This window comes from Elaeis guineensis, chromosome 8 (assembly GCF_000442705.2).
Source record: "Elaeis guineensis isolate ETL-2024a chromosome 8, EG11, whole genome shotgun sequence".
NCBI classification, from domain to species: Eukaryota; Viridiplantae; Streptophyta; class Magnoliopsida; order Arecales; family Arecaceae; genus Elaeis; species Elaeis guineensis.
The window spans coordinates 7219548-7244568 of record NC_026000.2 but is presented as its reverse complement, the minus strand read 5'-3'; the positions used below and the strand labels follow the sequence as shown (position 1 = coordinate 7244568).

Sequence of the window (25021 nt, the reverse complement as noted above, 5' to 3'; positions counted from 1 at the left end):
AAACGGGAAGGAAGAAGACTCCGGCTAGGAGTCTTCCTCCTCTTCTGTATTTTTTTTTTTTTTGTTGGGCCGTCTGAGCTACAGGCTCAAGTAACTGGGCTGTTACAGTGACCACCGTAGTTTAGCGATCCAGAGCAACGGTGGGGTTTCATTTTTAGTTTTTATTATTTTATTCGATGATAATTTCGACGAAGGTGGGGTCATTTGGTGCACCGTTGAGCTGTTACACGATGCACTGATGCAGGTATATTTTCTCCTCTTAGACGGCTGGTCAATTGCCATGTGTCACATTCTAAGTGACCGTCCACGATACGAGAAATTATTGTCTAGACCAGCATAAATCTGCACGGTGGATAACGTGCAATCGGGAATACAAAGGTTACTTGGCGTGTTATATACCGTGGGATTTGAGTGGTCTACTGGGCGTGGTCCAGGCAATAATTTCTCCTATCGTTAACGGTTACGCTGACATGGATGATGACCTGGCTTGCACGTGCTCGAATTGGGAAGCGATTCTTGACCAACAGCCACCGCCCATGGCACCGCCCATAGCAACCAAGTTTTCCTTTTTCTTTTTTTCTTTTTTTTTTTGGGTAAGAAAATAGCAACCAAGTTTACCAAGGCAAAAAGAAAAAGCCACTAAAAATTTCTTCCTTCCAATTTCTCCCAGTTTTGTCTATCAATTTCTAGTGCACTTCTGTCCTCCTCCTCCTCTTCCTCTCCTTTGCTTTTTTTCCGATATTTCTCTTTGATAAATCCGAACGAATGTTCATCTCCTTCCACCCATTGCAGCTCCAACGAGAGTTTTTGATTTCTTTTTCTTCTTCTTTTTCTTATTTCTTTGGTTAATTTTATTTCTTTTTCTTTGAATCTTACAGTTCGTGAAAAATCTTTTCGTAAATCAATATAAGCATTCTTGAAGGTTCCCTTTTCTTTCTTTTGAATGCAAGTCTCTAATTCTTGATATATTGTTTTACTCAAAGAAATAACGCCTATGGAGAAATTCCTTATGGTTTGCCCCTGAATGTGACCTACGTGTATGTTTCTTGTTGTTTTTGTTGGCATCCTTGAGAAAGTTTTCTCCTTTCCCCTTTTTTTCTAGTTTTGTTTTTGTTTTTTGTTTTGTTTTTGTTTTTTGTTTTTTGTTTTTTGACTTGAGTGTCTCGAACTGCAGACACTTGGCCGGGAATAATTTTTATCAGAACATCCCATTCTCTTTTTCTTCTCTGAAGTTTCTCAAGCACTCATGAGTTACACAGCTGCCATTATAGGTTTGGGACTCTAACAAGAATTTGGGTTTTGATCCATTTATCGTGCTTCTTTTCATATGCTTAGGAGTGTTATCCATAACTCCCTCTTTGGAACCATCGGAAATGTGCTTACAGATATGCAGGGTTTAGAAATACTGTAAGATCTCATACTGCTACTTGGGGTTATATTGGACTTGGAATTAATGGAACCAAACACACCTTTGATGTGAATTATATTAAATATGTTGATTAAAAAAACTTTTGGAAGTTGCACTTATGTAGGTTTTGAACAATAAAAGACTCTGCTTTTCTGTTATTTTTCTTTCCTTTTTTTTTTCTGTAAAAATGTCATAGCATTTCCTCTTAGATTTGCTCCAGCTCAAGTGACTGCAAGTTCAGGGCCTAATCGTTCGTCCACTTTAGTGGTGATCTACCAAGCTCATTGAGCTCATTAACAAATCTTCATGCACTGTAAGTGTGACATTGGCAGCAGTTATAGTGGAGTAGATACAGGTATCTTGCTAACTTTTTGTTTCTGTCTTTTGTGATAGTTATTTACAGGACCATGAGTTCACTGGATCTGTTGCATTTTCAGCGCCCACATTCTGTTCTGTAAGATTCACATATTTAAAGCTAATGTAATTGGCCATACATACATACATACATACATATGTGTGTGTCTGTGTGTGAAGAAAGTTCAATTACAAATTTTGATCAAATTTGAAGCCTTATGCTTGATTTTGTGGATTTGATCTGTATTTCTTTTTTGCTGTTTGCTGATTTAGCTTCTTAGGTTATATCAATTTTCTGTAAACACTCAGAACCTGAATTCCATACACCAATGACTGTTATACCTGAAAATCTGATCTGTGTTATCCACAAAATCAGTCATTGTACCAAGTTGAGCTCTGCAAAGGCTTCTGAGTTTGATGTATCTGGCATCTCTTGCAGATCAACTCTGACTTATTTTGAACCTCCATCTTCTCCTATGTCGACTTAATGCACAACATTGGCAGCAGGAGTGTTGGATGATCATAAAGCAAAAGTTTAAGAGAACAGACAATTTTCTCCTAGAAATTTGTTAATGCACCATGCATGGTAAGAGGATCTACACTCCATTAACTGTAAATATCAGTTTCCTGGTAATTTCCACAATAGAAACTGAGTGTAATATCAGATGTCAGAATGTCTCTTGCATTCTATGATTAAATTTGTTTTTGTGCTCTTTTAAGCTAATTTTCAGTATTTCAACTTCGAAGCTGAGCCTGCTGCACATATTTAAGCAGTCATTTCACACTCCAAAAGTGGTTTTTGTCATTTCCTGGGGATTATATTTTTTAGGTATAGGTGATTTACAAAAATGGTCTTAAATTTCACATCAATATGCAGAATATATAGAAATTGAATGACAAAAATTATACATCCTCCTGCTTTATGTTCAACACTACCTATATTAAAGTTCATTAGAGTAATGGTAAATCAAATCTTAAATTGAAAGATTTTCAATTATTTTGGGTCATCATGCATGAGGTCATAAGAAAGTGAGGAAAGAATATTTGAATAAAAATTAAATTAGAGGAATGACATAAAAGAAATTTATAATGGATCGTATCAATGCCATCAAAATCAATGATAAATTTTGAGTTATTGTGGTTCCCGAAAAAATGGGGGAAATAAATAGAAGATGCAGAGCTGATGATCAAGACATCTAACCACTTCTCATTTGAGCATCAAGAATCCAGAATTTTATAGGAAGAGACTTTAGCTGTATGGATTGCTTTTGAGAATCTCGGTGAGAAATCCTTGTTGAGAATCTTATTTAATCTGAAATAAGTATAAGTGTGATTGCCTTTTAACGCATTTGAGACTGAATCAGGGAGAATGTGATTCATCACAAGGAATCTTTAATCAGTATCTTATTCAGTATGAGAATGTACGACTGCCTTAAGATATTTGGTGGTCTGTTATCACGCCCCGAACCCAATACTCCGGTCGGATACGTGATGGCCGCACACTCCTTAGAGCAAGCCCTAAAGAATATGCAAGGCCAAATTAAATCAATACAATCTTATCAACCATAATAATTTATTTCAACAATAATTCATAAAACCTTGCATAATTACAATTTAAATTTCTTCAATTCTCTGATCAGATACTATGACACTCTTATTTATCCTTCTGCTCACCCGTAAATCCAAGCAATAGCCAACCATGGACATCTTGTAACTCTGAGAAAAAAAGAAAGATGAAGGGGTGTGAGCTTTACAGCCCAGTAATAATTTTCATATCACACCAATATAATAATATAATCTAAAAATAAAGATAAGCAATAACACATAAAAGTGGATGTTCACTGTCCAGAATACTGTAAATATTTATAAATTATCTGTTTCATCAAAAGAAATGCATTATCATATGTTAATAAGAGAAACAATTTTATTCAACGATTGTTTCATGTCTTATCTTTTCATTTTCTTCTATTATCACATCATCTTTAATCCTCTTCTTTTTTTTTTTGCTATGGCTTTGGCTTTAGCTTTGGCTTTGGCTTTGGACTACCAGGATCATGCGACGATCTTTTATTCGGATCGATTTCTGTAATCTTCCTCAGATCGAAATATTCATGATCTTTCTCGGATCAAAGTGGCCATGATCTTTTTCGGATCAAATCATTCATGATCTTTCTCGGATCAGATTCTTCATGATCTTTTTCGGATCATATTCTTCCACACAAAGCCTGTGGGGGCTGTCCCAGGCATAAGCTCCTGGCAAGCTATTCCACATGACAAGGCCAGTCCAAACCACATTTCTCTTTCTTTTCATTTTCATGAAATTATAATATTTGACTTCATTACTCAATTCAAATTTTACAATGTAATAAATATGTCATACCCATATAATCATGCCATCAACCGCTGAAACATATGTATTGATATAACATACTCATACTCAAAATTACATAAATAAATAACAATGTCTCAGATATAACAAATTCATCGATCTCAAATCCAACGATGCAAAATCAAGGAGATAAAATCAACGGTAAAATAACATATATAATGATGATCATGTACAGGAATTTTATCTTTACCGGTGACTGACCCAAGTACAAAAATCAATATTCTTCTTTGATTTATGAATTTTTTTAACAAAATATTTCACTCGATATCATATGCAGACAATCGTATCTCTTCATAACTCTGATCAAATATAAAAATCACATATAGAGAAATTATCGATAATCGATCCTAATAACACAAATCGAGGACCTCTCTTAGAATTAATCAAAATTAAGATTTATCTAAGTATCTGGATCCTCCACTGATCCATAAGACTTCTAGAGAGAGAAAATCCATGAAGAGAGAGAAAATTCTAGAGAGAGAAAGTAGAGAGAGAAAATTTCGTATCCTTCAGATGAGGCAATCATGATCGAGATCATCAAAGGTCCTATCAGGGTGACTCAATATGAATCAAGTGTTACAAATTTCGAATAGGATCAGACTGGGATAAGATCTACTGCACGAATTTCGGAGCAATCTCAGATCATCTTATTTTCATCTTAAGTTTATCCTAAGATCCGTGATGAAATCAAAGAGAGAAAGACACTAGAGAGATAAAATTCATAAAGAGAGAGAAAAAAATCTAGAGAGAGAAACTAGAGAGAGAAGGTAGAGAGAGGAGAGAGGAAAGAGAGAGAAAAGAGGGAGAGAAAAATTCTCTCTCTTCTTCTTCTTCTTCTTCTTTATTTTTGTTTTGTTTTCTTTTTGTTTTCTTTTCCTTTTTCTCTTTTTCATTTTCTTTTTATTTTCTTTTTCTTTTTCTTTTCCTTTTTCCTTTTTCTTTTCTTTTTTTTCTTCTTCTTCTTCTTCTTTTCTTCTTCTTTTCCCGTGCTTCCTTTGGCCGAAACAGGAGATCCTTAATCCCCTCATTGGTTGGCCGGCCAGCGGTGCAGCCGGCATGGGGCGACCGTCGGTAGGTGGGGAGGCGATCCGACGGCAAGAGGGGGACCAAATCGGTGGTCGGTGGTGACCACCGGCGACGAAAAAATGGCAAAAAGAAAGATTTTTTCCGCAACAAAATCTGGCGACTCTGGTCGCCGACGAGCGTGCACATCGACACGGGAAGGAAGAGAGAGAAGAGAGGAAAGGGAGGAGGCTTACCTCCGTCGCCGGCGAAGCTTTTCCGGCGAGAAATTGGACGGCACAGGGACGATCTTCCACGGTGGATTTTTCGGCGATTGCCGTCGATTGAGCTTAGGATTTTCGATGGAAAGGAGAGAGGAGGGATCTCCCCTTAAATAGGGCCGTAGGGAGCTTGTCTCCGACTCCGATTGGGAGCCGATGAATGGAGGAAGAAGACTCCCTCCGGGAGTCTTCTCCCCTGCTTTCTATTTTTTTTTATGGGTCGTGGCTGATTCTGGACCCAATTTGGGCTGGGGTGTTACATTCTCCCCCCTTCAAATAATTTCGTCCTCGAAATTAAGTTATGTTATTTGAGATATATTTCAAAGTATACATTCTTCATGTCATTCTCAAGCTTACAATAATATTTTATATATTATTTATTTCTCATGACCTTGTTATAACAAAATTATTTGAAATCTCAAACTCATCCCTTCTTATTGATTTCTCAACTTTTTGAAGAACTGTAATATTTTGGACTTGTATTAATATACCACCATTATTTGTCTAATACATTCCACTCAAATTCATAATTATCTCAGGCTACCCTTGATAGAAAAATAAATAAAGATCAAATATCGGACACTCTTCACAATCATCGATTTCTTTCTTCACTTGATCTTCCAACAAATTTTATATATAGACTCTCATCTTAAGAAAAATCTCAATCTTCTATATCAGTTCAAGTAACAATATTAAATTTTTAAAAATATGAGATGTATGTCAGGACATTCTAAGTTTGAACTAATATCAGAACTATCAAGCTGTTAATAATCTTGAAATATCTAAAATTTTTTGGCATTATCTACAATAAAACAACCTATTGACAAAAATTATCCAGCTATGATCAGATTAGATTAAAATTTATAGCATCCTTTCATTATCAATAAAATCCTTCCTTATTTGCAACTAATATATTTCGTCATAATATCTTTTGATTTAAAAGATTAATATTTTTAATCAATTTAATCCATCATGCTTTTGCTGCGCACTCTGACCTTAATTTATCAAATTATATAAGTCTATCAAAGATAAAATATCTTTGTAGGTTAGATCAATCCAGGATAGATTCAACCTTCAAATTTCATATAAGATTTAGGACAAAATTTTTAAGTTTCTTCATCTTTACTACCTTTGGGCATAGCATAAAAAAATTAAATCTTGATCTACTTCCTATATTTGAAATCATTGTATAAGTTTCATCACTTTTCAAGAATCCAACATGTCTAGAATTAATTAGAGTTAATCTTAGATTTACCTTACAATCATTTAGATAATTTCTAAATCAATCTTCCTTTTTAAAAGAATTAATTCTAACTTGACAAACTAGAAGAACTCAAGCCAGCATCCTTAAGTAGAATCAACTTGATTATTTCTTATAGAACTCCCTTCATCACAACCCTTAATATTAATCAATAAATCCATACAAAATCTTGTCCCTTGTATAAGTTATTCAAAATTTAATACTAACAAGATGTCTTAGTTCAATTTAAAAAAAATAATCCAAACTTTGACTTGAATAATTAATATACTTCACCATCTTCAACAATCACAAGAAAAATTAAAATGTAATCCAAAGATAGTAATACGAATTATTAAAGATTTCATCATAACCTATATATCATACTCTGACAAAATTAATTTTTTTCTTTAATTTAACAATGATATTAAAATACTTTTGATCCACTTAGAAAAATAAACTTTTGACTTGAAATTCAATGCAACTTAAAAGATCAAGAAATCATATTCAGAATATGATATTTTGAATAACCAAAAATTTTATCAAGATATGTATCTCATATTCTCATAATAAAATTCAAGTATATTTTTCATCTAAGATTGAGTTTCATATATGACCTCTTATGGGTTCAGTGTTCAAAAATATCTCTCTCTCATATGATAAATTTTTTTTTTTTTTTAGACCATATCCTAACTTTCTTCTGATAAATTTAAAATTTGTAATGCTCGAATAATTAACATCAAAGTCAGAAAAATTATCATGATTTCCTTCCATATAAGTTTAGTATTTCAAAATCATCGAGTATACTCAACATAACATATCAATACCTCCCGCTTCCTTCCAGGGTCAATTCTTCTTATATTCAGGCCACCCTACTAATTAAAATCCAAGATATAACTCGTCAATTCTATTATAGATATCATATGCCACTTATGCGTAATTTCATCTTAATATCTATTGATTCGCAATCTAAATATTGAATCTTCTCTTTTATATCTATCATGTTCCTCATGATCATAACCTAAGTTCAGATATCACTAAAATTATAATTCTGAATCATTATAATCTTAAACTCAAATACCACTTAAATCATATTCTCTAGTGATCATAACCTAAACTCTAATATCATTCTATCATACCTTTAATGATCATAATCTTAAACTCTGATATTATCAATCATACTCTATTGATTATAATTTCAAATTTTTGATATCACTTATATGACAATTCCTAGTGACCTTAAACTTGAGCTCTAGTACTGTTCTGTTATATCCTAATCACTTGTATCATTGTCTCCAAATAAACGTAACCTAAGCTCTAAGCTCAGATGCCACTCTGTCACATCCTACTGATCTTACATAAAGTTTTAATATCTCTTCATAATCTCTGATGATCTTAAACCTGAGCTATGATATTATTCTATCACATCCTAATCATTTATATCGTAATCTCCAATGATCATAACCTAAGCTCTGATACCATTCTGTCACGCCCCGAACCCAACACCCGGGTCGGATACGTGATGGCCGCACACTCCTTAGAGCAAGCCCTAAAAAATATGCAAGGCCAAATTAAATCATTACAACCTTATCAACCATAATAATTTATTTCAACAATAATTCATAAAATCTTGCATAATTACAATTTAAATTTCTTCAATTCTCTGATCAAATACTATGACACTCTTATTTATCCTTCTGCTCACCCATAAATCCAAGCAATAGCCAACCATGGACATCTTGTAACTCTGAGAAGAAAAGAAAGATGAAGGGATGTGAGCTTTACAGCCCAGTAAAAATTTCCATATCACATCAATATAATAATATAATATAAAAATAAAGATAAGCAATAACACATAAAAGTTGATGTTCACTGTCCAGAATACTGCAAACATTTATAGATTATCTGTTTCATCAAAAAAGATGCATTATCATATATTAATAAGAGAAATAATTTTATTCAACGATTGTTTCATGTCTTATCTTTCAATTTTCTTTTATTATCACATCATCTTTAATCCTCTTCTTTTTTTTTTTTGCTATGGCTTTGGCTTTAGCTTTGGCTTTGGCTTTGGCTTTGGACTACCAGGATCATGCGACGATCTTTTATTCGGATCGATTTCTGTGATCTTCCTCGGATCGAAATATTCATGATCTTTCTCGGATCAAAGTGGCAATGATCTTTTTCGGATCAAATCATTCATGATCTTTCTCGGATCAGATTCTTCATGATCTTTCTCGGATCATATTCTTCCACACATAAGCCTGTGGGGGCTGTCCCAGGCATAAGCTCCTGGCAAGCTATTCCACATGACAAGGCCAGTCCAAACCACATTTCTCTTTCTTTTCATTTTCATGAAATTATAATATTTGACTTCATTAATCAATTCAAATTTTGCAATATAATAAATATGTCATACCTATATAATCATGCCATCAACCGCTGATACATATATATTGATATAACATACTCATGCTCAAAATCACATAAATAAATAACAATATCTCAGATATAACAAATTCATCGATCTCAAATTCAACGATGCAAAATCAAGGAGATAAAACCAACGGTAAAATAACATATATAATGATGATCATGTACAGGGATTCTTATCTTTACCGGTAATTGATCCAAGCACAGAAATCAATGTTCTTCTTTGATTTATGAATTTTTTTAACAAAATATTTCACTCGATATTATATGCAGACAATCATATCTCTTCATAATCTTGATCAAATATAAAAATCACATATAGAAAAATTACCGATAATCGATCCTAATAACACAAATCGAGGACCTCTCTTAGGATTAATCAAAATTAAGATTTATCTAAGTATCTAGATCCTTCACTGATCCATAAGACTTCTAGAGAGAGAAAATCCATGAAGAGAGAGAAAATTCTAGAGAGAGAAAGTAGAAAGAGAAAGTGGAGAGAGAAATCTTCGTATCCTTCAGATGAGGCAATCATGATCGAGATCATCAAAGGTCCTATCAGGGTGACTCAATCTGAATCAAGTGTTACAAATTTTGAATAGAATCGGACTAGGATCAGATCTACTGCACGAATTTCGGAGCAATCTCAGATCATCTTATTTTCATCTTAAATTTATCCTAAGATCCGTGATGAAATCAAATAGAGAAAGACACTAGAGAGATAAAATTCATAAAGAGAGAGAAAAAAGTCTTGAGAGAGAATCTAGAGAGAGAAATTGGAGAGAGAAGATAGAGAGAGGAGAGAGGAAAGAGAGAGAAAGGAGGGAGAGAAAAATTCTCTCTCTTCTTCTTCTTCTTCTTTTTATTTTTCTTTTCTTTTCTTTTTTTATTTTTCTTTTCCTTTTTCTCTTTTTCCTTTTCTTTTTCTTTTTCTTTTCCTTTTTCTTTTTTTTTTCTTTTCTTCTTCTTCTTTTCTTCTTCTTTTCCCGTGCTTCCTTTGATCGAAACACGGGATCTTTAATCCCCTCATTGGTTGGCCGGCCGGCGGCACAGCCAGCATGGGGTGGCCGTCGGCAGGTGGGGAGGCGATCCGGTGGCAAGAGGGGGACCAAACCGGTGGTCGGTGGTGACCACCGGCGATGAAAAAATGGCAAAAAGAAAGATTTCTTCCGCAACAAAATCCGACGACTCTTGTCGCCGGCGAGCGTGCACATCGGCACAGGAAGGAAGAGAGAGAAGAGAGGAAAGGAAGGAGGCTTACCTCCGTCGCCGGTGAAGCTTTTCCGACGAGAAATTGGACGGCACAGGGACGGTCTTCCGCGGTGGATTTTCTGGCGATTGCCGTCGATTGAGCTTAGGATTTTCGATGGAAAGGAAAGAGGAGGGATCTCTCCTTAAATAGGACCGGAGGGAGCTTGTCTCCGACTCCGATTGGGAGCCGGTGACTGGAGAAAGAAGACTCCCGGGGGAGTCTTCTCCCCTGCTTTCTTTTTTTTTTTTTTTTTTATGGGCCGTGGCTGATTCTGGACCCAATTTGGGCCGGGGTGTTACAGCTGTTTCATGAAGCAAATAATTCATGATAAAAATTTTAATCTGAAGTGATATTCTATCTGAAAATGTACAAGGTATCATGGTCCTTTTAAGATATTTGGTAGGATGGCATATCTGATGCTATTCTGTTGAAGATCGTTTCCATAAAAGGTTAGTAGGGTTGGAGTAAGGGAACATATTATGCAAGCCTGCAAGATAAGTTATCAGTCATATGTGGGCAGAAGCATATTATATGCAGGCAAAGTGGTTGCTAAAGTGACAAGCATCAATGGCTGTCTTATTATGATAAATATTTAGAGGATTTTTCTCCAGGAACAACAAATCATGTTTCCATCAAGAGGTTAATGGCTTTGTTCGAGTTGTAGGTAGATAACTTATGCTAGCTGTGATGAAGGATATATTTAAACAAAAGTTAATTAATGAAAGTAAAGAAAGTTCCTTTCAGTAACAACAAATCATGTTTCCATCAAGAGGTTAATGGCTTTGTTCGAGTTGTAGGTAGATAGCTTATGCTAGCCGTGATGAAGGATATATTTAAACAAAAGTTAATTAATGAAAGTAAAGAAAGTTCCTTTCAGTTTATCTCAAATGGAAATACTGTTTGGAATGCCCATTCCGGTGACCCCAGGTTTGGAGAAGGGCTTCAAGAGCTCATATGGAACAGTGCCGACACTACATCTATTCTTAAACTTGGGATTGGCATTTCTTTCATCGATGATCCCTTCGATTTCCTTCATCCTTCCATGAAACCTCTCGAATGCGGCCTTGATCACCGGCTCCTCCACCCAAGCTGGCTCCGGCTCTCCACCCAAGTACTCCTCATCCGGTGCATGGCTGGACAGTATATCGAGCACCGCCATCACTGCTGTGGCTTGAATTTGCGAGGGGAAGCACTGCAGAAGGCTGAACTCGGGATTCTCCCAGAACTTGGCGAAGTCCTCCGAGTCCGGGTCCTCCACCGGCATGTTCTTGCGGGCAATGGTTGGGCGGTTGGGGAAATAGCCAGCATAATGGTACTGCCCGAAGTTGACCGCAGCATGGTGGCCGGAGGCCACCCATATGATGGTAGTCAGGACGTGGATCAAGTCCTCTGGAGTGTTCAATACTGGCCACCATGGCTCGTCCTTCTTGTCGGCATGGCCTTTGGTTCGAACCTCGGTCCACCATTCTTGGAGCTCATAATCCTCCACTACATGCTCTGTGTCTGGGTAGTAGTGCTTTACGTAGTCTGTAACCCACTGCTTGATAGCTGACCATATCAGAAGGCCATCATTAGCAAACGGATAGTCATTTATCGTGAGCCGCAGGCCAAACTCTGCTGTTGGATCTTCGACTGCCATTCCCCTGAAAATTTGGAAAGATCCGTGTTTGGTTAGTGAACCAGCTTTGGTTCGAAATGGGGTATATGTATTACTAATGACGACTGATAAAAGTTCATTTCTTTAGTCTGCTTTCACAGGTTGTGATACCTTATAAACTTTAGCTTTTCCTCAGGCTCTAAATCTTTTTGCACCAAAAAGCACACTTAAGATTTCTGCAATTTACTTAAGATATTACGATCTCACCTTTATTTCAAGCATTTCAGTGTAGTATGTTAGTATATGATGATGATATAATGATCTATGGTATACAAAAGAAAAAAATATATTGGATAAAATTGTCTCTTTTTTGCATAACACTGAAAATTTCCCGTACATTTCTGGAGGAGCAAAGGAGAGACTTCTCCCTGTAGGATGATTGTCTAAACACATTTCACATAACTTTCTTTTGACAACTATCTGCTCATCAAACCACTTACCTAACTTGCTTTTCTTTTATTATGCTCATGCCACAAACATGTGGCAGAACTTTGAAAACCTTGCAGCCCAGGATGCTGTTAGACTAACAATTCAACGTCGTACAACCTGAGTAGACTCAGGAGTTGAGTTACATAGCGAGTGACTTTTTTTCGGAAATTTTAGGTTAGAAGACTGATACCAGGCCTAGTTGTACTTTGGAGAACTATTAATCATGACCTTCTAGCCTTCTCACAAGTATCTGCTCGTCTTTAGCCTCTCCAGTAACTTGCTTGTCTTTCAGGCCTGGAAAACTTACGGCCCATGTTTGTGTTAAACTAACCATTCGACTCACAACCTGACTGAATTGACTACTTAGGAGTTGGGTTGCATGCTGAGTAACCCGTTTTTTTTTTTTTCCCCCCAAAATTTTAGATTAGAAGACTGGCACCGTGTCTAGATGTACTTTGGAGAAATATTAAGCATCATCACCAAACCTTTTTGCACAACTATCTTCTCATTTTAACCTCTTAGACATGTTATAGAGCATCGAGAATACATGTTAAAAAATCAATGGTCGATGAGTTTGTGAAGTGGATTACCTTCGGATCAAGTCAGCAGGCAAGGCCTCCATATCGAACCGCCATAGCTTGTCATAGGCGACCGAGCTGAGCTCCATAGAGTATTTGCGTGGAGAAAAGGAAGTCTCAATGGTACCTCCTGCGTTTATAAGGTACTCGCGCGCGAGGGCATTGATCTCCATAGTGTATCGGAAATGGGGGTGCAGCAACCGGTATATTGGGTGCATTGCACCGAGTTGTCTGTTTGCTGCTATTATGTATGGCTCAGTGCAGCTGTGAGTTCGTAACCTGCCAAGTCACATAGCATAGACTGGCTTAGTTTAGGTGAGTTATATATGGTTGGACAAGAACATCTAGACTTGTTAGGATGTGAATGAATGTTTAGAGGCCGTGTTTACCCAGTCCTGGCCAAAAAATATCCTACTAAGACTGATGGACTCCAGCGTTTAGCCATTACTTTGATCAATTGGTTTCTCTACAATGCTAGTCATGAACATTGCCTTGGAGCTTAGGTAGAAATCTGGTATCATGTGTATGATCTGTCGTAGTAATACAATTCTGGTACCTTGGTCACACCTATGCTTATGGACACAGTGAGGGAGTCAAGGCTGGGGAACTAATCTTACCAATGGCTGACAAGCTGGTGATAGCCCGACTCATGGGCACATACATGTGCTTTTGCAAGCTTCCATAGCCAGGATCCAGTGGCATCCCAACAGTGAGTAAAGACTTGCTTCCACTGGGGCTTAATAGGGGAAGCTGGGCGGGTAAGCTCAATGGCGATCGGCCTCAGTGTATCATCCATTGTTAGGAAGAAGAGTGTTCGGGATCCATACAATGTCGTGCCCCCTAGCTCTCGAACCTTGTGTACAAAAGGTAGTAGCACATCGTGGTAGTCTAACATGAATAATCTCTTTTGTTGGAGTGCCTGCAAAAAAAAAAAAAAAAAAAAAGGTTGAAAAGACTTCAAAATTTAAGTATTGTTTAGGTACACATGGAATCAGAACTTCTATATGATCTGATCTGGATTCAACGAGACTATTGTTGGTTTTGTTTACCAACTTGATGAGATTTGAGAGGAGATTAAAGTGGAGAATGAAATGAAAAATTGGGGGAGAATATAGTTCTAGAGTTTTTTCTTTCTATTTTCTTAGTACATAAAGTTTCTTATGTGTGAGGCTATCATATTCTTCATATATCAATACATAAACCACTATGATAACATGAGCCCAACCATATATGAGCCCATACATGAATCTAACATACAACTAAACAAAAAACTTACATAACTTAGAAATTAAAAAGAACAAACATTACATTTTAACACTCCCCTTTAATGGTTGTTCTTGAATGCCCATGAGGTTTCTAAAGTAGATAAATTTCTCTTTAGGTAACGTCTTGGTGAAAATGTCCGCCACTTGATTTTGAGTCCTCACATACTTTACTTCAACTTCTTCTTCTTCTACCACATCTCTTATAAAATGGTACTTGATTTTGATGTGCTTGGTGCGGCTATGATAGATAGGATTCTTTGTCAAGAGATGGTAGACTTGTTGTCACAAAGTAGTGTAGTGGCTTCTTCTTGCTTCTCATCCACATCTTCTAGTATTCTTCTCAATCAAATTATTTGTTGTACTGTCAAAGAAGTTAAAATATATTCGACTTCCGTGGATGACAATGCCATAATATCTTGCTTCTTTGATGCCCAAGATATGACACCAGATCTAAAAGAAAATACATAGCCCGATGTGCTCTTCATATCATCGATGCTTCCGGCCCAATCACTATCACAAAATCCAAATAACTTCACATGATCATTTATGCTATTTTCATACATGATGCCATAATTTTTGATGCTTTTAATGTATCTTAAGACTCTTTTTGTCACTCCAAAATGGATCTTGCTTGGCTTTTATATGAATCTAGAAAGTAAACTTAATGCAAACATTATATCCGATCTTGTAGTTGTGAGATACAATAAGCTTCCAATAATGCTTCTATATAGTGGTGTATTGGCTTCACCATTTCCATCTTCTTTCATGAACTTCTCATTTACTATCAAAGGTGTTGCCACAATATTGTAATTCTTCATTTTGAACTTCTTGAGAATATTTTTTACATACTTCTTTTGACAAATAAAAATGCCATCTTCTTTTGGCTTGATTTCAATTTTCAAAAAGTAATGGAGCAAACTCATATCATTCATTTCATATCTTCTCATCATATCACTTTTGAAAGCTAAAATCATATTCTCATTGTTACCGGTAATGATCAAATCATTAACATAAAGAGAGATAATAAAAATATCATTACCTTACTTCTTCACCTAAAGTGTTGGTTCACTTGGACTTCTGTGAAAATTTTTTTCATTGAAGTAGGTATCAATTTGAGAATACCATGCTCGGGATGCTTGCTTTAACCCATACAATGCTTTCTTCAACTTGTACAGTTTACTTTTTTCACCTTTGATGATGAAGCCTTGAGATTATTCTACATAAATTTCTTCCTCCAATATCTCATTCAAGAATGCCGACTTTATATTAAGTTGGTGTAGTTTCCAACCTTTGTGTGCCGTCATAGAAATGAGAGTTCTAATTGTGTCATATCGAGCAATCGGTGCAAAAATTTTCTGATAATCAATCTCGAATAGTTGAGAGTATCATTTTGCTACTAATCTTGCTTTGTATCTTTGAATGGACCCATCCAGATTGTGTTTTGTCTTGTAGATCCACTTCAAGCCAATGACTTCCTTATCATTTGATTTCTCTACTAGCTCTCAAGTTTTGTTCTTCTCAATCACATCAATTTCTTCTGGCATTGTCTTGTTCTACACTTCTTCATATATAGCTTCTTTATAAGTTTTAGGCTCAGTCATGCAAAAGTTACAAGTGGCATAAATGTCACTTAGGCTTCCCATTCTTGTGTGAGTGGAATTTGGAGATGATCTTGAGCTTGAAGTTGGTGATGGACTTACACTTGGAGAAGTTTGTGGCAAATCTTCATTCTCATTTTCTTCATTTTGGACATCATAAATTTCTTCATCAAGAGTAACAATATTTTTTTTAATTTTCTTATTCTTCCAATCTCAAGTAGCCTTCTCATTGAAAAGAATATTTCTTTTTATAATCATCTTGTTGTGCTTTCAGCTAAAAAGTCTATAGCCTTTTGATTTAGAACTATAGGCAACAAAAATATATTTTTTACTTCATCAAGTTTGTGCCTCCTCTCTTTTGAAACATGTGCATAGCATACACATCCAAAGATTTTGAAATGCTTCACCAAAGGTTTTCTATCGGACCCAGCTTCAAATGATGTCTTATTTTGGAAAGCTTTTGTTGGACATCTATTCATCAAGTAGACCGTCATGTTCACCGCTTCCGTCCAAAAAAAAATTGGAAGGCCTTTATCTTTGAGCATAGATCTAGCCATCTCAAAAATAGTATGGTTCTTTCTTTCGACAACTCCATTTTGTTCCGATGTGTAGCCAACGGTCAATTGTCTTTGCAAACCAACATTTTCATAAAACTTTTCAAATTCATTTGAGTTGTATTCACCACCTCTATCACTTCTTAGCACCTTGATATAGTGCTCACTTTATCTTTTCACAAGATTTTTGAACTTCTTGAAGATGGTGAATGCCTCGGACTTATGCCTCATAAAGTACACCCATGTCATTCTTGAGTAGTTATCAATGAAAGTAATGAAATAGATGTTACCGGTATGAGAAGGAGTTTTCATAGGTCCACATATGTCGATATGAACAAGCTCCAATGATACTTTGGCTCTCCATGCATGTTCTTTTGAAAATACCTCTTGGTGTTGTTTTCTAAGTACACATCCTTCACAAGTTTCTTTCTTATCTTGTATTGCAAGTAGACCATACACCATATTTTTTTGATGTAGATTTCTCAAGCTTTGAAAATTCAAGTGCCCATACCTTTTGTACCATAACCATGACTCATTATTCACCTCCATCTTCTATGCAACATTCTTTGCATAGTGTAAAATAAGAGGAAAGCTTCTATTTTTCTCCATGTTGATATTCGTCATAAGTTGATTTTGCTCTCCTTTGTCGTATATCTTGTATCCATTATTTTCAAAGTGACCATGTGCCCATGCTCAATCAATTGTCCAATACTTAGAAGATTTTGTGTCAAATCCGGAACAAATAAAACATCATGGATGAACTTCCTCCCTTTCTTTGTGTCAATTGCAATTATCCTTTTGCCTCTTGCTTGGACTAGTACACCATTTTTCATCTTGACTTGTGAGATTGAAGAACTATCAATATCAATAAAGATGGACTTGTCACCGGTCATGTGGTTGCTACATCCACTATCAAGGTACTATACATCATGTCTTTGCTCTTTCACGGTTTGACATGCATAGAATGTACTTTATCCGCCTTCATTTTCTTTGGAGAAGTGTGCTTGCTCACTTATTTGGTATCTACAATCTTTTTGAATATGGCCAAACTTTTTGCAATTATAACATTGGGATTTCTCCCTAAACTAACAATCTTTTTCAACATGAGAAGACCTTTTACATATATTGCACCTAGGTTGAGTGCTCTCATCATTTTGATTTATTGAAAAGTTATTTCTTCCCCTTTCTCTTCCTCTTATATTTCTTCCTCTTCTTCTATTTTAATTTTCACCTTTGGATGACTCCCCTTTAACTTGTACATGACTAGACGGTTCTCTTTGAGGACTTTTGTCAAACACCTTGAGCTTAGATTAAAAGGTATTTTCTATTGATGATTCTTTATGCCTAAACAATCTTTGCTCATGAGCTTCAAGAGATCCCATCAACTCATGAACACTTAAAGTAAAAAGATCTTTAGATTCTTCAACAATATTAACTATGGTATCAAACTTTGGAGGCAAACTAACCAAAATTTTCTTACATATTCTTTGCTCGGTGATGGTTTCACCATAGCTCTTCATTTGATTAACAATCTTCATGATTTTGGAGAAGTAATCCTTCAACTTCTCATTTTCTTGCATTCTCAAATTATCTAACTCTCTTCTTAGAGTTTGAAGTTTGATAGTTCTCACCTTGGTATTTTTTTGAAATTCTTCTTGTAAGATGTCCCATGTCTCTTTTGATTTGATCGCTCTAATGATTTTTGAAAAAATCTTGTTGGACACCGCTTGTTGGATGAAAAAGAGGACTTTGGCATCTTTCTTTTTGTAGTCCTTCATTTGCTCCCTACTTGGAGTGGATGGCTCTTCATATTTACTCTCCACCAAATCCCAAATCTTTTCTGAAATGAAGAGGGTCTTCATCTTGATGCTCCAATAATCATAGTTTTCTCCATCAAAAATAGGAATAGAAGGTTGATTAATATTCATACCCATGTTGCTTGAACTTGCCATGGAGATCTTCTTGAATAGTGCTCTCTTTCCCACTTGTTATTTTCAAACTCAAATCTTGTTGATCTTCCTTACTCTAATACCACTTTTGTTGGCTTTGTTTACCAACTTGATGAGATTTAGGAGGAGATTGAAGTAGAGAATGAGATAAAAAATTGAGGGAGAATATAGTTTTAGAGTTCTTTCTTTCTGTTTTCTTAGTACATAAGACTTCTTATGTATGAGGCTACCACATTCTACAAAAGTTCATACATCAATACATAAAACACTATGACAACATGAGCACAACCATATATGAGCCCATATATAAATCCAACATATAATTAAATAAAAAACTTACATAACTTAGAAATTAAAAAAAAAATAAATATTATATTTTAACAGTCATATCCGATTTTTCTGAAGAGTAGTTCAAAACACTTTTTTGGGAAGTATTCGTCCATTCATGGACTCATTATATTTATTGAACATATAGTTATGGCAATGACCATATTGACGCCAGAAATTAATGGGGATGTATTGCAATTTTGTGTGATTAGGTACGTGATCAAAATGACCTGATCTTTGTGTGGATTTATGGCTTGTTATTAGTAATTCGGAAGTTGCACATGGATCTGTGCTTGTTATTGGTGATGATGCACTTGAAATGATGACACAGTATGGGAAGGCTATAAACTATTGGGAGTGCATCTAGTTTGCAAAAAGAAAAGATGAATCCTGCTACATAAAAGCCTTAAAATCCAGCATGATGATGCAATATTCCTGCAGAAACGTTTGTAGCAAAATTAAGAAGGAAGAAAAAGGAAAAAAATACGTTATAGATTTTACCTCAAGCACTACGATGCACTTTATATGATGGTGAAATATGGGAAGGCTATATAACTATTGGGAATAAATTTAAGTTTGTCAAAAAAGGACTGTCATTACAGCATGGTGACAAATTCCTGCATATAATTTTGTAGCAAAAAAAAGGGACAAAATGGGATATAAATTTTACCTCTAGCACTGTCATTACTCCTTTTATTTCCCGTTCAATCAGTTCTTCCGTGATAGCTGACTCCGGCGGACCATAAACATCAGGATCGAGTTTACTAACTATTGGAAGTTCCTGTAAAATGTTGAACACATGTATTCAAATCACCTCATGGCATATAAAGAAATGAAACTGCATAGGTCTTGAATCCCTAAGTATAATTATCAAAATGCAAATTTAAATGGTTTATGTTTCCTAGGTTGGGAAATGTTAACGGGCCAGACAAAACTAAGGTCTAATTTTTAGCATGATTCTGGTATATATTTTCTAAAGCTGAGTCGTCAGGTCATGTCCAAAAATTTTGACTATGCCAAACTCAGGCTTGGAATAACTATATATTGTTCAGACAAGAGTCAGTTCTGATCTCCCAGTTGTGTTGCACGGGAGCCGTGTGAGTGCCAAGGACTTGGATATGGTACTTTATTCCTGATCCGAGTTCAAGTTAATTTCATCAGCCAAATCTTGATCCGACTGCAGTGTTTGTAGCAGAGCATACCGTAACCAGTTGAATACTTAAGGGGTTGACGCCTGCCAAAGTTTGCCGAGAGAACTCTTCATCTCTGAACCATGAGAATTTGTCCCCTGAAATTTTAAGGTAGCCAACTCAGTGCAATACACGAGGTAAGGATTCATAAAGCTGTCTTAATTTCCTAATTTTGGTTAATTTGAAGCTTAATTGTGATGGTTCCTCTGGAACTCAAGGCAGCTTTTCCCTTGGATCGATTTGATTAATGGGAAGCTTTTCAAGAGACTGCTAGTATTAATGGCCAGTTGCATGGAGGACATGCTTTCTTGGTAGCTATACTGCATGTGTGCTCCTTGCATGAAATGTGCCATCCGTGCTTTGAATCTTGGAAGAAGGAAGAAAGTTACTGATGATCATTTCTGGGGTTTCAAAGAGCAAGACATCTTCGGTGCCCTCCGCAATGGCCTTGACCAGCCTCGGTATGACGGTGCTGAAGAAGTTGAGCCCCTCCTGCTTTGGCAGCTTCATGCCCTCACTGAACAGAGAGTCTATGGCAGCGAAGTAAGGGAAGCCAAGCTTTGTGTCAACGATCGCCGTCCCGATTGAAGGTATGAGAGCATGGAGCACCGATCGCAGGGTCTTGGCTGAGAATGTCAGCTGCTTCACCTCTGAGAAGGCCTCATCCCTAGGGATGTATACACCGCTTCTCCTTGTTTCTGATAGAGGGTCTGATAGTGCAAACATGATTACATGCGAGTCAACAAGTGTGATTTCTAGATATAAGAACTCGAAAAAGAGCAGTGGAAAATTAAAGGAAAAAAAAAAAAAAAAAATCATAGTGCTGATAAACAATTATCCAACACTGTTTGACGGTATCATCCACTCATTAGTTTTTTACTTTGTTCGTGTATATCCCCTATTTTTTTTTATGGACAAAAATGTGGTCGGCAGGATTCGGATATGCGCAGGAAATGGCGTCTGAGTTCAATGTTTTGTGTACCTTTCTCGCTTCTAGGGCGCCCGGTCCTGCAGCGTCTGGGGTATGGAAATTCTTTGCTACCTCCAACGACCGGCCTTCTCAAGTCCTCGCTCTTGTCCGGTTTGCCAAGGTCGTTATATGTGTCGTAGTCGTAGATCCTCTCGAAGGCCTTGCGCTCCCCTGTTCCATCTCCCCGCAAGTTCTCCTGCTCTTTCTTCCTCAGCCTCTGCAGACCACTTGGTGTCCGAGAAGGCAAATAGGACTGCTCCACAGAGAACAAATCAACAAAGGTTCGTATGTTGATAAATATACAGCTAATTAAAGGTTGGACGTGGAGCCCAAGTGCAATGGTGGGCGTGAAGCGTGTTTCAAATAACGTTGCTACTTAAACAGGAGAAACTCCATTTTAATTCTATTCATTTTCTTCCACATGGAATCAATTACTCTTGAAGGCGATTTATGATTTTATTGTTTGTTGTGACAATAGAAAGCCAATTCAAATATTGCGTATAAATAAATCCAGTTTGAGTGCATCTGGCTCCATTATTCACAACGTATGTAATAATCTACAAATGATGATCATTATGCACGTATTACGACAACAGTTTTGAATAATGCTCCTTAGAGCCATTGCACAATTTTGCTATTACGCTGAGATGACAGTTATTTTTTCATTGTTTTGAAGAGATCTATACATTTCTTCTTCTTCTTTTTTTTTTTTTTTGTTCATGCACAAAGTAACTAGCTGTTGATGGCCGTAAAAGGTCAATGACTTTATGAAATTTAAAATAAAAAAGTAATATTTTTCTCTTCCTACTATCTATACTAGTATGAACTCTACAATTTTCAAGTGGTTTCATAGAAGTACTGCATACAAATCAGGGAGAGGAACTAGAGAGGCAGATCTCTAAGGGAACTCTTTCCCTTCTACCTTTTCTTAGACCAAATAGACACGTATCCAATGGCAAAAATTATGAGGAGGAGCTTCGTGCGGTTTGTGCAACACGAGCCGGCTGGACTGCTGGTCTTGAATTCTTTGTCTCATTGTTAATCTTGCTAAAATTATGTGGAGGAGCTTTGTGCGGTTTGATCATCATATCATGTGGTCCCATAAATGTAGAATGAACAGGACAGATGTGTGGTCCTGATATTACTGGACTCTCTTCTTATTCTTTTATAACATAAAGGTTGATTCTTCCCTCTTTTCATTTTTTTTTGTTTCTATCACATAGCTTAAAGGTCATTTTAGCAAAGGGCCATAAAGTGTTGAGTTTGGTGTCATGGTCATTGGCCTAAGAGGACATTTCAACTAAGTTGTCTATTTCATCACCAATATATCTGTGACTCTACTCTCCACAGGGCCTTATTGTTATTTGTCTTTGGTGCTGGAGGAATTTTTACTATTGTTAATTGTTACCATCTCCCTGTACCCTACATGTTTTTCATTCCTTATATTATTTATTTTTCTAAATATTTAAAATACAAAATTCTTTGGGAACTTGTGGTAAATTCTCTTATTTTAATTCCCCATTTATTTGATAATAAAATCTTAGTGCAATAATAAAACGACGTAAGAGAGAGAGAGAGAGAGAGAGAGTGGGAGGGAGTTACCTTATTGGTGAAGAATATTCTTTTTTCAGGATTATCAAACTTGGAGTGTACCCAAGATTGACAATTTATGGTGAGGGCAGTGGCATCACCGATCATTAAAACAATGTCTTTAACATGCATCTCCTTGTGATGCTCGTTGGTCACCAAAACCGCACCAATATCACCAAAATCAATGGGGACCATGAAGTTACCCTCATACTTGACTTCACCTTTGCCTTGCGCTGCCCTATGAGCATAGTCCCCTACGGCGTCCTTTTCCAATCCTGTTTCTGATGAAATTGTTATAGATGATATCAATAAGCATATTAACTCTCACGTTACCATTATTTTCTTCTGAAGTTATAGCTCCTAATAAAACTGAATGGCTCCTTTCATATTTGTTGCTCATCCAAAGTTCAAGAAAAGAGAGGGAAAAAATGGTTTAATACTGTGCAAAGTAATCTTTTCCTTATCTCTTTTGAATCGAACTTGGTTGTGGTAATGGCTATTTTAGTTTCTGTCTTTATTACTGCATATCTTGACATGGTGTATGCATATTGATATAAAATACATACCAAATGGGGTGAGGTTCAAATAAAGAATGACTTGAGCCAAATTCGAAAAGAGTCAAATCCAGGTCCAACTCAAACTAGCTTAGGATTTAGGATGTAAGTCTAGATTTTATCAAGCTTCTCAGCTAGTTGGAATATTGTTCATTACTCAACTAGGTCGGGACCTAAGTTTTAGTCACTAGCTACATCAGTTTTTCCAACTAATTGTAGTTGGGTCTAATCAAGTTTAGTTATTCTGATCACTCAAATGGGATGGATCTAGTTTTCTGAGATCTGTAATTGGTCTAACTGAAGAGTCTATGGATGAGTCTGGCGGATCTATAGTAGCTATGGGTCTAAAATTTAAGGGGTGGGCATGGATTGTGACTAGATTGAGTTCCTGAAAAGGGTTAGACCTGGCATCTCTACTGTTTTCCAAGAAAGAAACATCATTAGAGTCAACTTTGCAGAGGAACGTAGGAGAAAAAAATCAAGAAAATAATGGGTTATGTGAGGTGCATTTTATTGAGCACATCCACTTCTAACATCTTGAATTTAATTCAGATAATATTTGTGCAACTCAAGCTTTGTTACTTTTCACGTCTTCATTCAGTTTGAACATTTCTGTTTTGCTTCATAAAGAAAAAGAAGCAAAATGAATTTGCTCACTAAAAAAAAAACCATAAATAGCATCTTCCTAATTTGACCTCCTAAATTTTAACTTAAAATATTACCTAATCTTATCTCAACAACAACCAGTCAAAAAAAAAAAAATTTCTTAGTTAAAATCATAAAAAAATTAATAAAATCCAAAGATCTCACTTAAAAAAGAAAAAGAATACTTGGGAAATCATCAGCCATGTTTATGCAAATACTTTGTGTGCGCGTATGAGAGAGAGTCTTTTTGTTTATATATATATATATATATATATATATATATATATATATATATATATATATATGTACTAGATTAATTTTAAATCATCCAATTTATCAAAGAGAAAGAGAGAAAGAGCGCACAAAAAGAAACCAACCAAATCCAAAGATCTCACTTAAAAATTTAAAAAAATAAAAATAAAAAAAAGAGTATTAACGTGTCGCCCATCTTTATTTAAATACGCTGGAATGCATGGGTGCTTGTACGCGAGAGAGAGAGAGAGAGAGAGAGTAGGGGATTGATACACTAATTATTTTCTAAAACAAACATAAGTCCGTAGGCCCCATAAAACAGTTCGCCACAGTTTACTTCTCTATCCAGATATATCTAAAGTTGGCCTCATGTTTTTGAGAAATATATCCTTACATATACTTAAAAAACTTACTTGGATCGAGCTCGGAGCTTACGAGCTCGAGAAAGAGACTTTTTCCAAGTAAATCAGTGATATCATCGAGCCTACAGTTCAGACTGAGGTGTGCAAAGGTTCCCCCAATTGTGAGATTCACAGTGACGATTGCCTTCACTGGGACCGTGCTCTTCGCTGCAGTTACCACAGCCTGAGCCTCCTCCATTCGACAGCAAATCCGACCACACGTCGAAGCCTTTCGTTGCCGAACCGACACTGTGCGGGTCGTGGTCGACGAGCTGCCATGGCTTGAGGACCTAAATGAGAAGAAGAGTGAGGGGGCTTGGTTTGAAGCTAGCAGCAAAGGCTTCAACATCTTTCTTTGAGATGGTTTTATTTTTAAGAAGAGAAGATGAAGCTAGCTAGAGCCAATTTGAAACTTTTTTTTTTTTTTTTTTTGGATGGGGTATCAAGGCTTTGGCAGTCTATATACATAGGAGAGGTTGCAGGGGTTACTGTGAAGTCCGAGGTCCAATGCATGGGCTGAAAGCACTCTTAGTCATCAAAATGTTGGGACAGAATGTCATTGTCTTATTGGAGTAAAAGATCAGATGAGTCCCTTTTTTTCATTACAATACCAATGTACTACTTCAGGGTTTGTTGTTATAATAAGAAATAAACTAAAAAGTGAAGTAACGGCTTTTTTCCTAAACTTTTCATTGTTCACAAGTAA

General features: G+C 36.2%; 1 protein-coding gene and 1 long non-coding RNA gene across 2 annotated transcripts; one reads left to right on the top strand and one right to left on the bottom strand.

Moving 5' to 3' along the window:
• Nucleotides 1–685: 685 nt before the first annotated feature.
• Nucleotides 686–2421, top strand: LOC140851106 (uncharacterized). The gene is made up of 3 exons (XR_012133912.1): nucleotides 686–1721; nucleotides 1802–1862; nucleotides 2202–2421. It is a non-coding gene; the product is annotated as an uncharacterized lncRNA (long non-coding RNA).
• Nucleotides 2422–11186: 8765 nt separating this feature from the next.
• On the bottom strand, nucleotides 11187–24796 carry LOC105050486 (linoleate 13S-lipoxygenase 2-1, chloroplastic). The gene is made up of 9 exons (XM_010930531.4): nucleotides 24328–24796; nucleotides 22476–22744; nucleotides 20886–21126; nucleotides 20293–20613; nucleotides 19916–20001; nucleotides 19384–19494; nucleotides 13638–13939; nucleotides 13033–13299; nucleotides 11187–11999 (listed from the first exon to the last, which is right to left on the bottom strand). The coding sequence occupies exons 1-9, from the start codon at nucleotides 24662–24664 to the stop codon at nucleotides 11240–11242; spliced, it is 2694 nt and encodes an 897-aa protein (XP_010928833.1). The 5' UTR covers nucleotides 24665–24796; the 3' UTR covers nucleotides 11187–11239.
• Nucleotides 24797–25021: the final 225 nt, after the last annotated feature.